Source organism: Labrus bergylta, chromosome 9 (assembly GCF_963930695.1).
Source record: "Labrus bergylta chromosome 9, fLabBer1.1, whole genome shotgun sequence".
In the NCBI taxonomy this organism is placed as follows: domain Eukaryota; kingdom Metazoa; phylum Chordata; class Actinopteri; order Labriformes; family Labridae; genus Labrus; species Labrus bergylta.
In genome coordinates this window covers 31,456,647-31,469,060 of record NC_089203.1, presented here as the reverse complement: position 1 = coordinate 31,469,060, position 12,414 = coordinate 31,456,647, and the positions used below count along the sequence as shown (strand labels likewise).

The following is a 12,414-nucleotide window of genomic DNA, read 5'->3' as shown; positions in this document are numbered from 1 at the left end:
TATTACATGTACATGAGTGTGTAGGTATATTACATGTACATGAGTGTGTAGGTATATTACATACACATGAGTGTGTAGGTATATTACATGTACATGAGTGTGTAGGTATATTACATGTACATGAGTGTGTAGGTACATGAGTGTGTAGGTATATTACATGTACATGAGTGTGTAGGTATATTACATGTACATGAGTGTGTAGGTATATTACATGTACATGAGTGTGTAGGTACATGAGTGTGTAGGTATATTACATGTACATGAGTGTGTAGGTATATTACATGTACATGAGTGTGTAGGTATATTACATGTACATGAGGGTGTAGGTACATGAGTGTGTAGGTATATTACATGTACATGAGTGTGTAAGTATATTACATGTACATGAGTGTGTAGGTATATTACATGTACATGAGGGTGTAGGTACATGAGTGTGTAGGTATATTACATGTACATGAGTGTGTAGGTACATGAGTGTGTAGGTATATTACATGTACATGAGTGTGTAAGTATATTACATGTACATGAGTGTGTAGGTACATGAGTGTGTAGGTATATTACATGTACATGAGTGTGTAGGTATATTACATGTACATGAGTGTGTAGGTACATGAGTGTGTAAGTATATTACATGTACATGAGTGTGTAGGTATATTACATACACATGAGTGTGTAGGTATATTACATGTACATGAGTGTGTAGGTATATTACATGTACATGAGTGTGTATGTATATTACATGTACATGAGTGTGTAGGTATATTACATGTACATGAGTGTGTAGGTATATTACATGTACATGAGGGTGTAGGTACATGAGTGTGTAGGTATATTACATGTACATGAGTGTGTAGGTATATTACATGTACATGAGTGTGTAGGTACATGAGTGTGTAAGTATATTACATACACATGAGTGTGTAGGTATATTACATGTACATGAGGGTGTAGGTATATTACATGTACATGAGGGTGTAGGTATATTACATACACATGAGTGTGTAGGTATATTACATGTACATGAGGGTGTAGGTATATTACATGTACATGAGGGTGTAGGTATATTACATGTACATGAGTGTGTAGGTATATTACATGTACATGAGTGTGTAGGTATATTACATGTACATGAGGGTGTAGGTATATTACATGTACATGAGTGTGTAGGTATATTACATACACATGAGTGTGTAGGTATATTACATGTACATGAGTGTGTAGGTATATTACATGTACATGAGTGTGTATGTATATTACATGTACATGAGTGTGTAGGTATATTACATGTACATGAGGGTGTAGGTATATTACATGTACATGAGGGTGTAGGTACATGAGTGTGTAGGTATATTACATACACATGAGTGTGTAGGTATATTACATGTACATGAGTGTGTAGGTATATTACATGTACATGAGTGTGTAGGTACATGAGTGTGTAAGTATATTACATACACATGAGTGTGTAGGTATATTACATGTACATGAGTGTGTAGGTACATGAGTGTGTAAGTATATTACATACACATGAGTGTGTAGGTATATTACATGTACATGAGTGTGTAGGTATATTACATACACATGAGTGTGTAGGTATATTACATGTACATGAGTGTGTAGGTATATTACATGTACATGAGTGTGTAGGTATATTACATACACATGAGTGTGTAGGTATATTACATGTACATGAGTGTGTAGGTATATTACATGTACATGAGTGTGTAGGTACATGAGTGTGTAGGTATATTACATGTACATGAGTGTGTAGGTATATTACATGTACATGAGTGTGTAGGTATATTACATGTACATGAGTGTGTAGGTACATGAGTGTGTAGGTATATTACATGTACATGAGTGTGTAGGTATATTACATGTACATGAGTGTGTAGGTATATTACATGTACATGAGGGTGTAGGTACATGAGTGTGTAGGTATATTACATGTACATTAGTGTGTAAGTATATTACATGTACATGAGTGTGTAGGTATATTACATGTACATGAGGGTGTAGGTACATGAGTGTGTAGGTATATTACATGTACATGAGTGTGTAGGTACATGAGTGTGTAGGTATATTACATGTACATGAGGGTGTAGGTACATGAGTGTGTAGGTATATTACATGTACATGAGTGTGTAAGTATATTACATGTACATGAGTGTGTAGGTATATTACATGTACATGAGGGTGTAGGTACATGAGTGTGTAGGTATATTACATGTACATGAGTGTGTAGGTACATGAGTGTGTAGGTATATTACATGTACATGAGTGTGTAAGTATATTACATGTACATGAGTGTGTAGGTACATGAGTGTGTAGGTATATTACATGTACATGAGTGTGTAGGTATATTACATGTACATGAGTGTGTAGGTACATGAGTGTGTAGGTATATTACATGTACATGAGGGTGTAGGTATATTACATGTACATGAGTGTGTAGGTACATGAGTGTGTAGGTATATTACATGTACATGAGTGTGTATGTATATTACATGTACATGAGTGTGTAGGTATATTACATGTACATGAGTGTGTAGGTACATGAGTGTGTAGGTATATTACATACACATGAGTGTGTATGTATATTACATGTACATGAGTGTGTAGGTATATTACATGTACATGAGTGTGTAGGTACATGAGTGTGTAGGTATATTACATGTACATGAGGGTGTAGGTATATTACATGTACATGAGTGTGTAGGTACATGAGTGTGTAGGTATATTACATGTACATGAGTGTGTAGGTATATTACATGTACATGAGTGTGTAGGTACATGAGGGTGTAGGTATATTACATGTACATGAGTGTGTAGGTACATGAGTGTGTAGGTATATTACATGTACATGAGTGTGTAGGTATATTACATGTACATGAGTGTGTAGGTATATTACATGTACATGAGTGTGTAGGTACATGAGTGTGTAGGTATATTACATGTACATGAGTGTGTAGGTATATTACATGTACATGAGTGTGTAGGTACATGAGTGTGTAGGTATATTACATGTACATGAGTGTGTAGGTATATTACATGTACATGAGGGTGTAGGTACATGAGTGTGTAGGTATATTACATGTACATGAGTGTGTAAGTATATTACATGTACATGAGTGTGTAGGTATATTACATGTACATGAGTGTGTAGGTACATGAGTGTGTAGGTATATTACATGTACATGAGGGTGTAGGTATATTACATGTACATGAGTGTGTAGGTACATGAGTGTGTAGGTATATTACATGTACATGAGTGTGTAGGTATATTACATGTACATGAGTGTGTAGGTACATGAGTGTGTAGGTATATTACATGTACATGAGTGTGTAGGTATAATACATGTACATGAGTGTGTAGGTATATGACATACACATGAGTGTGTAGGTATATGACATACACATGAGTGTGTAGGTATATTACATGTACATGAGTGTGTATGTATATTACATGTACATGAGTGTGTCGGTATATTACATGTACATGAGTGTGTAGGTATATTACATGTACATGAGGGTGTATGTATATTACATGTACATGAGTGTGTCGGTATATTACATGTACATGAGTGTGTAGGTATATTACATGTACATGAGTGTGTATGTATATTACATGTACATGAGTGTGTCGGTATATTACATGTACATGAGTGTGTAGGTATATTACATGTACATGAGTGTGTCGGTATATTACATGTACATGAGTGTGTATGTATATTACATGTACATGAGTGTGTCGGTATATTACATGTACATGAGTGTGTAGGTATATTACATGTACATGAGTGTGTAGGTATATTACATGTACATGAGTGTGTAGGTACATGAGTGTGTAGGTATATTACATGTACATGAGTGTGTAGGTATATTACATGTACATGAGGGTGTAGGTACATGAGTGTGTAGGTATATTACATGTACATGAGTGTGTAGGTACATGAGTGTGTAGGTATATTACATGTACATGAGTGTGTAGGTATATTACATGTACATGTGTAATACATCGTCATTGTTTCAGCTCGCCCTGGTGGCTACGCCTTCTGCTAGTCTGCTCGGTGATTTATCTTTACAACCTTCTTTCAGGTACCTGATGGTACGGAGGAACACCAACAGAAACTCCTTTGTCAGGAGGGCTCTGATTCAGGATCATGCTGTACTCAGATAATGAGGAGCGGACCTGTTGGAGATGCAGACCAAGGCCATCGTGTGGATAAATGCTGCACTCACATCGTTTGATCGCTGGCCGTTTCCCAGTGCGTACTTGCCATCGCTCTCCAGGAAGCGGATCTTCACGTTGTAAACCTTCTTGTCATGAAACACGGCCAACACCAACGGCTCACTGTCGCTGCTGATGGAGCAGTCTCGCACCAAAAAGGCCCCGTCCTTTAGGCGGGTCATGAAACGACAAAAAGGAGGCGGGTTAACCTTCAGACATGTTCACGTCATCGCTCATGTTGTGATGAGAACAGATGTGGTACCTTATTGACCAGGTGTAAGGCGTGCTCAGCATCTGCACGGTTACAAGGCCCCACATACCAGTCTTCTTCTTCACAGTATGTCTGCCACACATCACAGAGTTTAGTGCACCACAAAAACCTGCAGAGCTGCGAGCTAAAGCAACATGCTAACCTGCAGAGCACCGAGCTAAAGCGGCATGCTAACCTGCAGAGCACCGAGCTAAAGCAACATGCTAACCTGCAGATCCCCGAGCTAAAGCAACATGCTAACCTGCAGAGCACCGAGCTAAAGCGGCATGCTAACCTGCAGAGCCGCGAGCTAAAGCGGCATGCTAACCTGCAGAGCCCCGAGCTAAAGCAACATGCTAACCTGCAGAGCCCCGAGCTAAAGCAACATGCTAACCTGCAGATCCCCGAGCTAAAGCAACATGCTAACCTGCAGAGCCGCGAGCTAAAGCAGCATGCTAACCTGCAGAGCACCGAGCTAAAGCGGCATGCTAACCTGCAGAGCACCGAGCTAAAGCGGCATGCTAACCTGCAGATCCCCGAGCTAAAGCAACATGCTAACCTGCAGAGCCCCGAGCTAAAGCGGCATGCTAACCTGCAGAGCACCGAGCTAAAGCGGCATGCTAACCTGCAGAGCCGCGAGCTAAAGCGGCATGCTAACCTGCAGAGCACCGAGCTAAAGCGGCATGCTAACCTGCAGAGCACCGAGCTAAAGCGGCATGCTAACCTGCAGAGCACCGAGCTAAAGCGGCATGCTAACCTGCAGATCCCCGAGCTAAAGCGGCATGCTAACCTGCAGAGCACCGAGTTAAAGCGGCATGCTAACCTGCAGAGCCCCGAGCTAAAGCGGCATGCTAACCTGCAGAGCCCCGAGCTAAAGCGGCATGCTAACCTGCAGAGCACCGAGCTAAAGCGGCATGCTAACCTGCAGAGCACCGAGCTAAAGCGGCATGCTAACCTGCAGAGCCCCGAGCTAAAGCGACATGCTAACCTGCAGAGCACCGAGCTAAAGCGGCATGCTAACCTGCAGATCCCCGAGCTAAAGCAACATGCTAACCTGCAGAGCCCCGAGCTAAAGCAACATGCTAACCTGCAGAGCACCGAGCTAAAGCAACATGCTAACCTGCAGATTACCGTAACGCTTCTACTAACAGCCCAGAGCTAAAGCAACATGCTAACCTGCAGATTACCGTAACGCTTCTACTAACAGCCCAGAGCTAAAGCAACATGCTAACCTGCAGATTACCGTAACGCTTCTACTAACAGCCCAGAGCTAAAGCAACATGCTAACCTGCAGAGCACCGAGCTAAAGCGGCATGCTAACCTGCAGAGCACCGAGCTAAAGCAACATGCTAACCTGCAGATCCCCGAGCTAAAGCAACATGCTAACCTGCAGATCCCCGAGCTAAAGCAACATGCTAACCTGCAGAGCACCGAGCTAAAGCAACATGCTAACCTGCAGAGCACTGAGCTAAAGCAACATGCTAACCTGCAGAGCACCGAGTTAAAGCAACATGCTAACCTGCAGAGCACCGAGCTAAAGCAACATGCTAACCTGCAGAGCACTGAGCTAAAGCAACATGCTAACCTGCAGAGCACCGAGCTAAAGCAACATGCTAACCTGCAGAGCACTGAGCTAAAGCAACATGCTAACCTGCAGAGCACCGAGTTAAAGCAACATGCTAACCTGCAGAGCACCGAGCTAAAGCAACATGCTAACCTGCAGAGCACTGAGCTAAAGCAACATGCTAACCTGCAGAGCACCGAGCTAAAGCGGCATGCTAACCTGCAGAGCACCGAGCTAAAGCAACATGCTAACCTGCAGAGCACTGAGCTAAAGCAACATGCTAACCTGCAGAGCACCGAGCTAAAGCGGCATGCTAACCTGCAGAGCACCGAGCTAAAGCAACATGCTAACCTGCAGAGCACTGAGCTAAAGCAACATGCTAACCTGCAGAGCACCGAGCTAAAGCAACATGCTAACCTGCAGAGCACTGAGCTAAAGCAACATGCTAACCTGCAGAGCACCGAGCTAAAGCAACATGCTTACCTGCAGAGCACCGAGCTAAAGCAACATGCTAACCTGCAGAGCACCGAGCTAAAGCAACATGCTAACCTGCAGAGCACCGAGCTAAAGCAACATGCTAACCTGCAGAGCCCCGAGCTAAAGCAACATGCTAACCTGCAGATTGCCGTAACGTTTCTATTAACAGCCACACACACCGGTTAGCTTGTGCTAGCGTGCGTTATCTTGCAGTGTAGGTACAAGCAGTAAACGTAAATGGAAAAATCCTTCAGGGGGCGGGGCTTCTGGGGGAGATGAGCCCAGGAGGAGGGGCCACGTTTGAATATTTACAAACATTTCTACTGACTCCGCCTACTAAATGCATCCAGGGCTCAAACTGAGAGCTGCCTTCATATTTCAAAACATGCGGCTGCACCAGGCAAGTAAAAGGGGCGGGGCCTTGAATTAGGATGGGCTTTTATTTGAAGTGTTATGGTATCTGAAGCACGTTTACCTGTTGAGGCTTTTCCATTGGAACAAAGTCGTGTTGGTCAAAGTCCTCTTTGGTCTGAGGCCACTCGTGGTGCTGGCGTTTGGACGCACCCCTTTCTTTAAGCGGTGGTTAAGGTTGTTTAATGGTCATAATGATGATGATGATGATGATGATCAACTGAAATGTAACTTACCGGGATTGTGTTGTGACCTTAATAAAGAAAGAAACATGAAGCACATGTCAATCAAAGCGAAGACAGCACAGCTCACATGAACAGCTTCAGGAATCAAAACAAACCTCTTTTCTAAATCATGAGTCTCCAGATCCAAAGAGAGTCTCTGACTGGAGACATGCTGAGCACTCTGTGGACCTGAACCATGAAGAACAAACCATCAGAACAAACCATCAGAATAAACCATCAGAACAAACCATGAAGAACAAACCATGAAGAACAAACCATCAGAACAAACCATGAAGAACAAACCATGAAGAACAAACCATCAGAACAAACCATGAAGAACAAACCATCAGAACAAACCATGAAGAACAAACCATGAAGAACAAACCATCAGAACAAACCATGAAGAACAAACCATCAGAACAAACCATCAGAACAAACCATCAGAATAAACCATCAGAACAAACCATGAAGAACAAACCATGAAGAACAAACCATCAGAACAAACCATGAAGAACAAACCATCAGAACAAACCATGAAGAACAAACCATGAAGAACAAACCATGAAGAACAAACCATCAGAACAAACCATGAAGAACAAACCATGAAGAACAAACCATGAAGAACAAACCATGAAGAACAAACCATCAGAACAAACCATGAAGAACAAACCATCAGAACAAACCATGAAGAACAAACCATGAAGAACAAACCATGAAGAACAAACCATGAAGAACAAACCATGAAGAACAAACCATCAGAACAAACCATGAAGAACAAACCATGAAGAACAAACCATCAGAACAAACCATGAAGAACAAACCATGAAGAACAAACCATGAAGAACAAACCATCAGAACAAACCATGAAGAACAAACCATGAAGAACAAACCATGAAGAACAAACCATCAGAACAAACCATCAGAACAAACCATGAAGAACAAACCATCAGAACAAACCATGAAGAACAAACCATCAGAACAAACCATGAAGAACAAACCATGAAGAACAAACCATGAAGAACAAACCATGAAGAACAAACCATCAGAACAAACCATGAAGAACAAACCATGAAGAACAAACCATGAAGAACAAACCATCAGAACGTTTTCAACTTCAACATCCAAAGATGATGTTCAGCTCTTACCTTTGCTGTGTGGATTGAAGTCTGCCTGACAGAAGTATGAACACAGAAACAAACTTCAACATGTTGAACCAGCTTTCTGTTTGATTATCAAATACATGAACATCATTATAACGTGCAGGAGGTGTATGTCATGGTCGGGACATGGTGGGGTCCTCAGGTGGACTCCTCTGGTTTCTGGTTTCCACTGTCTCGTCTCTCAGATGTGAGCATCTATCTCTAGTTTGTCTCAGAGTTTAGCCACAGATCTAACTCTGTGTTTCCTGTGACCTCACCAGCTCCACTCTACCTACGACGCCCTCGTTGACCCGTCACCCTCCAGCTTTAGTTATCATCATGGTGCACACTGATTTATTTGATGACAGATGTGATGAATAAAGTTCTTGTTTGCTGACTTACCTTGTGTGTGTCTCTGTGTCCACTGAAATGAAAAACAGGAGACGTGATGATTGACTACGTTTGTTTTCAGAGGGGATCAGTTTTGTTTCTTTATTCAATAAAACATTAAATTATTCCTAAAATAAGATGTTGGTTGAACTTTTTCCTTTCTTTGCAGATCTCATATTAAATGTGTTTATGTGTGTGACCAGCAGATGGAGCTGTTGCTCCACTGAACACAGCGAGGACGTGAGGATCTTCATTTCAAACATGTCTCTGTTAATAAACTGATTCTTCATCCTGTGTCTCAGAGATGAAAACATTCTCCAGTGAAGGAGGAGACTGTAGACCAGCATTTAGTCCAGTCCTCTTACAGATCTGATCCCCCATCAGAAATAAAAACATGAACTGACTCTGAAGCTGTCGAGGCCACACGATGACTTAGACACCTCCCACCACCATGCAGCAGGGTCTGCTGTTGTGCTTTACCCTCCTGTCTGTGTGTTTGTGACCCTGCAGGTCGCTGGTGGGCGGGGCTTCACCACACCTGGGCAGACCCTGATCAGACTCTCAGGTGTAGTCAACATGTTCACTCTCTCATCATCACCACACTGCTCCTATTCTCTCTGTGTTTCTGTTTCCTCTGTTAGATTATTCTCATACTACAACACACACACACACACACACACACACACACACACACACACACACACACACACACACACTCGTGCGTTCCCCTCGTGTTTAGTCGGGCCTTAGGAGCCGGGTCGTGACATCATAAGAGGTATCGTATTAGTGTAACATATTTGTCCCTGATGAGTAAATGAAAGTGTTATGAATGAGTGGAGAGGGACGCAGTACTCACTCTCTCCTGCAGGGGTCCCGTATAGTCAGAGCAGACAGATAGTTCTCTAACTCGGAGGCAAACGGTGAAGGTGATGAAGAACACCTGAGCAGAAACAGACCTGTGAGTCCGTTCACACATCAAACACCTGGTGATAGTGGAGCAGGTTACCTGTAGGAGGGCTGTGATGTCACAGAGACACAGAAGAGGGAGGGGTTAACTATGTGATGAGGTGTGAGACGCTTCATGCTGTGAATGCTTCCTGTGTTTACCTTGAGTCCGGGCTGCGAAGGCGGGAGCTTCTGAGCTGTAAGAGCAACATGTGACACGTTAAGCATGCTGTGACTGTGATGTCATGCCGCTGGATTATTTAGACCTTCAAAGTCTCCTCACCCACTCGGGTCTTTTTCCGTCCTGGTTTGAGGTCTCTGTTTACAGCTGGTCCTGTGTTCACAACAAGTCAGAATAAATCCTTATGACCACTCCACGTTTACGATGTCATAGAGAAAATAAAACAGTATTAATGCAGCATGAAAAACTAATAATAGTTATGACATCAGCTCTAGAGTCCTCTCTCTAAATCTGACACGCTCTGCAGGCAGTACAACAAGCTCCTTGTTTCTATTATTTAGTGATTTTATACCATGCAGAGATTTTTGTATTTGATGTCTTTGTTTTGTCTCATCCGGACCTTTGATCACCTGAAGCTCTCTGGTCCAGCCAAACCATGGAGTGATATGAATTCAGAAAAGTGTGTGTGGTGAAATTGTTCATTTCCTTTAAAAAGTTTCATATTGAGCTTGATTTAAGATTCTCTCTAAACTGGAGCTTTTAGTCTCTTTACCTGAAGTGGGATTCAGTGGGACTTTTCTGGGGTTTCCCTGTGATGGAGAGAAAGCACAGAAACATAAAGAAGAGCTGTTTGGTTGTCATGTGACGTTCATGATTAAGAAAAAGAGAAACCTTACAGCGGAGGGTGACGACAGGCTCTGAGCCGAAGATGTCCTCGGGAGATCCCTGTCTTAAAGAAGCAGGACAGTAACGTTTGCAGAGTCAGAGTCTCAGTGTTACTGGACTGTTTCAACTCTTTAGCATCCCTGTAAGGCGATCGTTGGCGCTCCCAGCAGCACGCTGTAGCAGCACGCTCCCAGCAGCATGCTCGCTGTAGCAACACGCTCCCAGCAGCAAGCTGTAGCAGCACGCTCCCAGCAGCATGCTCGCTGTAGCAACACGCTCCCAGCAGCATGCTCTCAGCAGCAAGCTGTAGCAGCACGCTGTAGCAGCACGCTCCTAGCAGCACGCTGTAGCAGCACGCTCCTAGCAGCACGCTGTAGCAGCACACTCCAAGCCCCTCCAAGGTGGGGGGGTCATGCAGTGTGGATACTCTCTCCTTTTACTCTCCTGCACGGACGTGGCTCCCGGCCAGGCGGCAAACAGCTGCACAGCTACAACTTTATACTGAGTGAAGCTTTTAAATGTGTTCACAGTCTGTAATCAGAACAGTGTGTAGCTACAGCGTGCTGCTGGGATCGTGTTGCTGGTAGCGTGCTGCTACAGCGTGCTGCTGGGAGCGTGTTGCTGGTAGCGTGCTGCTGGTAGCGTGCTGCTACAGCGTGCTGCTACGAGCGTGCTGCTACAGCGTGCTGCTACGAGCGTGCTGCTACAGCGTGCTGCTACGAGCGTGCTGCTACGAGCGTGCTGCTACAGCGTGCTGCTACGAGCGTGCTGCTACAGCGTGCTGCTACGAGCGTGCTGCTACAGCGTGCTGCTACGAGCGTGCTGCTACGAGCGTGCTGCTACAGCGTGCTGCTACGAGCGTGCTGCTACAGCGTGCTGCTACGAGCGTGCTGCTACGAGCGTGCTGCTACAGCGTGCTGCTACAGCGTGCTGCTACGAGCGTGCTGCTACAGCGTGCTGCTACGAGCGTGCTGCTACGAGCGTGCTGCTGGGAGCGTGCCGCTGGGAGCGTGCTGCTGGGAGCGTGCCGCTGGGAGTGTGCTGCTACAGCGTGCTGCTGGGAGCGTCAGAGCGACTCAGCAGCACGACAGAATGACTCACACCGACACAGAGCGACCAAACAGCAGCTCTGTGGTTAACTTAGACTTCAAAAACATACGAACAAACAAACTGTCAAAGAGAAACTGAACTAAAGGTAGACTCTACCTGCATACTCTCTCTCCTCGTGTATGGGCCGTGCAGGAAAGATGCGCACGTTTAGCTCCTCCTTCTGGTCATCCACCACGTCGTACTCCGGCTCCATCACGCCGATGGAGTTACCACATCTCTGGTTTCTGCACTCCTTCAGAAACAAACATGTTTAAACTGCACAGTGAGTTCTCAATCATCAGATTACAACATGAAGTGACACAGTCTGTCAGGGTTTACAAAGAACAGGAGGAGCACAGGAAGCTTCATGAGGGGCTGTGACACAACTTGATGCCTGATTTCCTTTAAAAGGTGTCAAAGCTGTGCGCACACACACACACACACACACACACACACACACACACACACACACACACACACACACACACACACACACACACACACACACATGCAGAGAACAAGGCGTTGCAGCATGTTTTAAAGGTCTCATATTTTAAATCCTCTTCTCCATGTTCCTCTAACTCTAACATGTGTCTCTACTCCGTCTACAAACCCCCCAATCATGAGAAAAGTCCATCCTCTCCGTCTTCTGCCTGCTCCACTTTTCAGAAAATGTGTGCTCAAACAGGCCGTTTGGAGATTTTCCCTTCATGACATCACAAAGGGCAGTAGCCCCTCCCCCAGGTGGGTGACACTCCCACAGCTAGGTGTTTGTTCTGCCCTCTGAGTCTGCCTTCTCACCATAAACAATAGGACATGGAGCGAGAAAGACAGAGACACCCAAGAA

The 12,414-nt window shown here is 44.2% G+C and overlaps 1 protein-coding gene across 3 annotated transcripts in view; it reads right to left on the bottom strand.

Moving 5' to 3' along the window:
- The window catches only part of LOC110006215 (cytokine-dependent hematopoietic cell linker), a 30,139-nt gene that overhangs the window by 13,867 nt on the left and 3,858 nt on the right, over nucleotides 1–12,414 (bottom strand). The window contains exons 3-16 of one of the 3 annotated variants that reach the window (XM_065958386.1): nucleotides 11,685–11,820; nucleotides 10,490–10,542; nucleotides 10,366–10,402; nucleotides 9,915–9,965; nucleotides 9,794–9,828; nucleotides 9,693–9,703; nucleotides 9,543–9,626; nucleotides 8,699–8,720; nucleotides 8,303–8,327; nucleotides 7,274–7,346; nucleotides 7,170–7,186; nucleotides 6,998–7,092; nucleotides 4,494–4,574; nucleotides 4,281–4,398 (exon numbers count right to left, since the gene is read on the bottom strand). In XM_065958386.1, coding sequence (XP_065814458.1) covers nucleotides 4,281–4,398; nucleotides 4,494–4,574; nucleotides 6,998–7,092; nucleotides 7,170–7,186; nucleotides 7,274–7,346; nucleotides 8,303–8,327; nucleotides 8,699–8,720; nucleotides 9,543–9,626; nucleotides 9,693–9,703; nucleotides 9,794–9,828; nucleotides 9,915–9,965; nucleotides 10,366–10,402; nucleotides 10,490–10,542; nucleotides 11,685–11,820 — 838 coding nt within the window. Of the gene's footprint in view, nucleotides 1–4,242; nucleotides 4,399–4,493; nucleotides 4,575–6,997; nucleotides 7,093–7,169; nucleotides 7,187–7,273; nucleotides 7,347–8,302; nucleotides 8,328–8,698; nucleotides 8,721–9,542; nucleotides 9,627–9,692; nucleotides 9,704–9,793; nucleotides 9,829–9,914; nucleotides 9,966–10,365; nucleotides 10,403–10,489; nucleotides 10,543–11,684; nucleotides 11,822–12,414 lie in introns of those variants that run through there. The other 2 variants (XM_065958387.1, XM_065958388.1) reach the window with 2 other exon arrangements.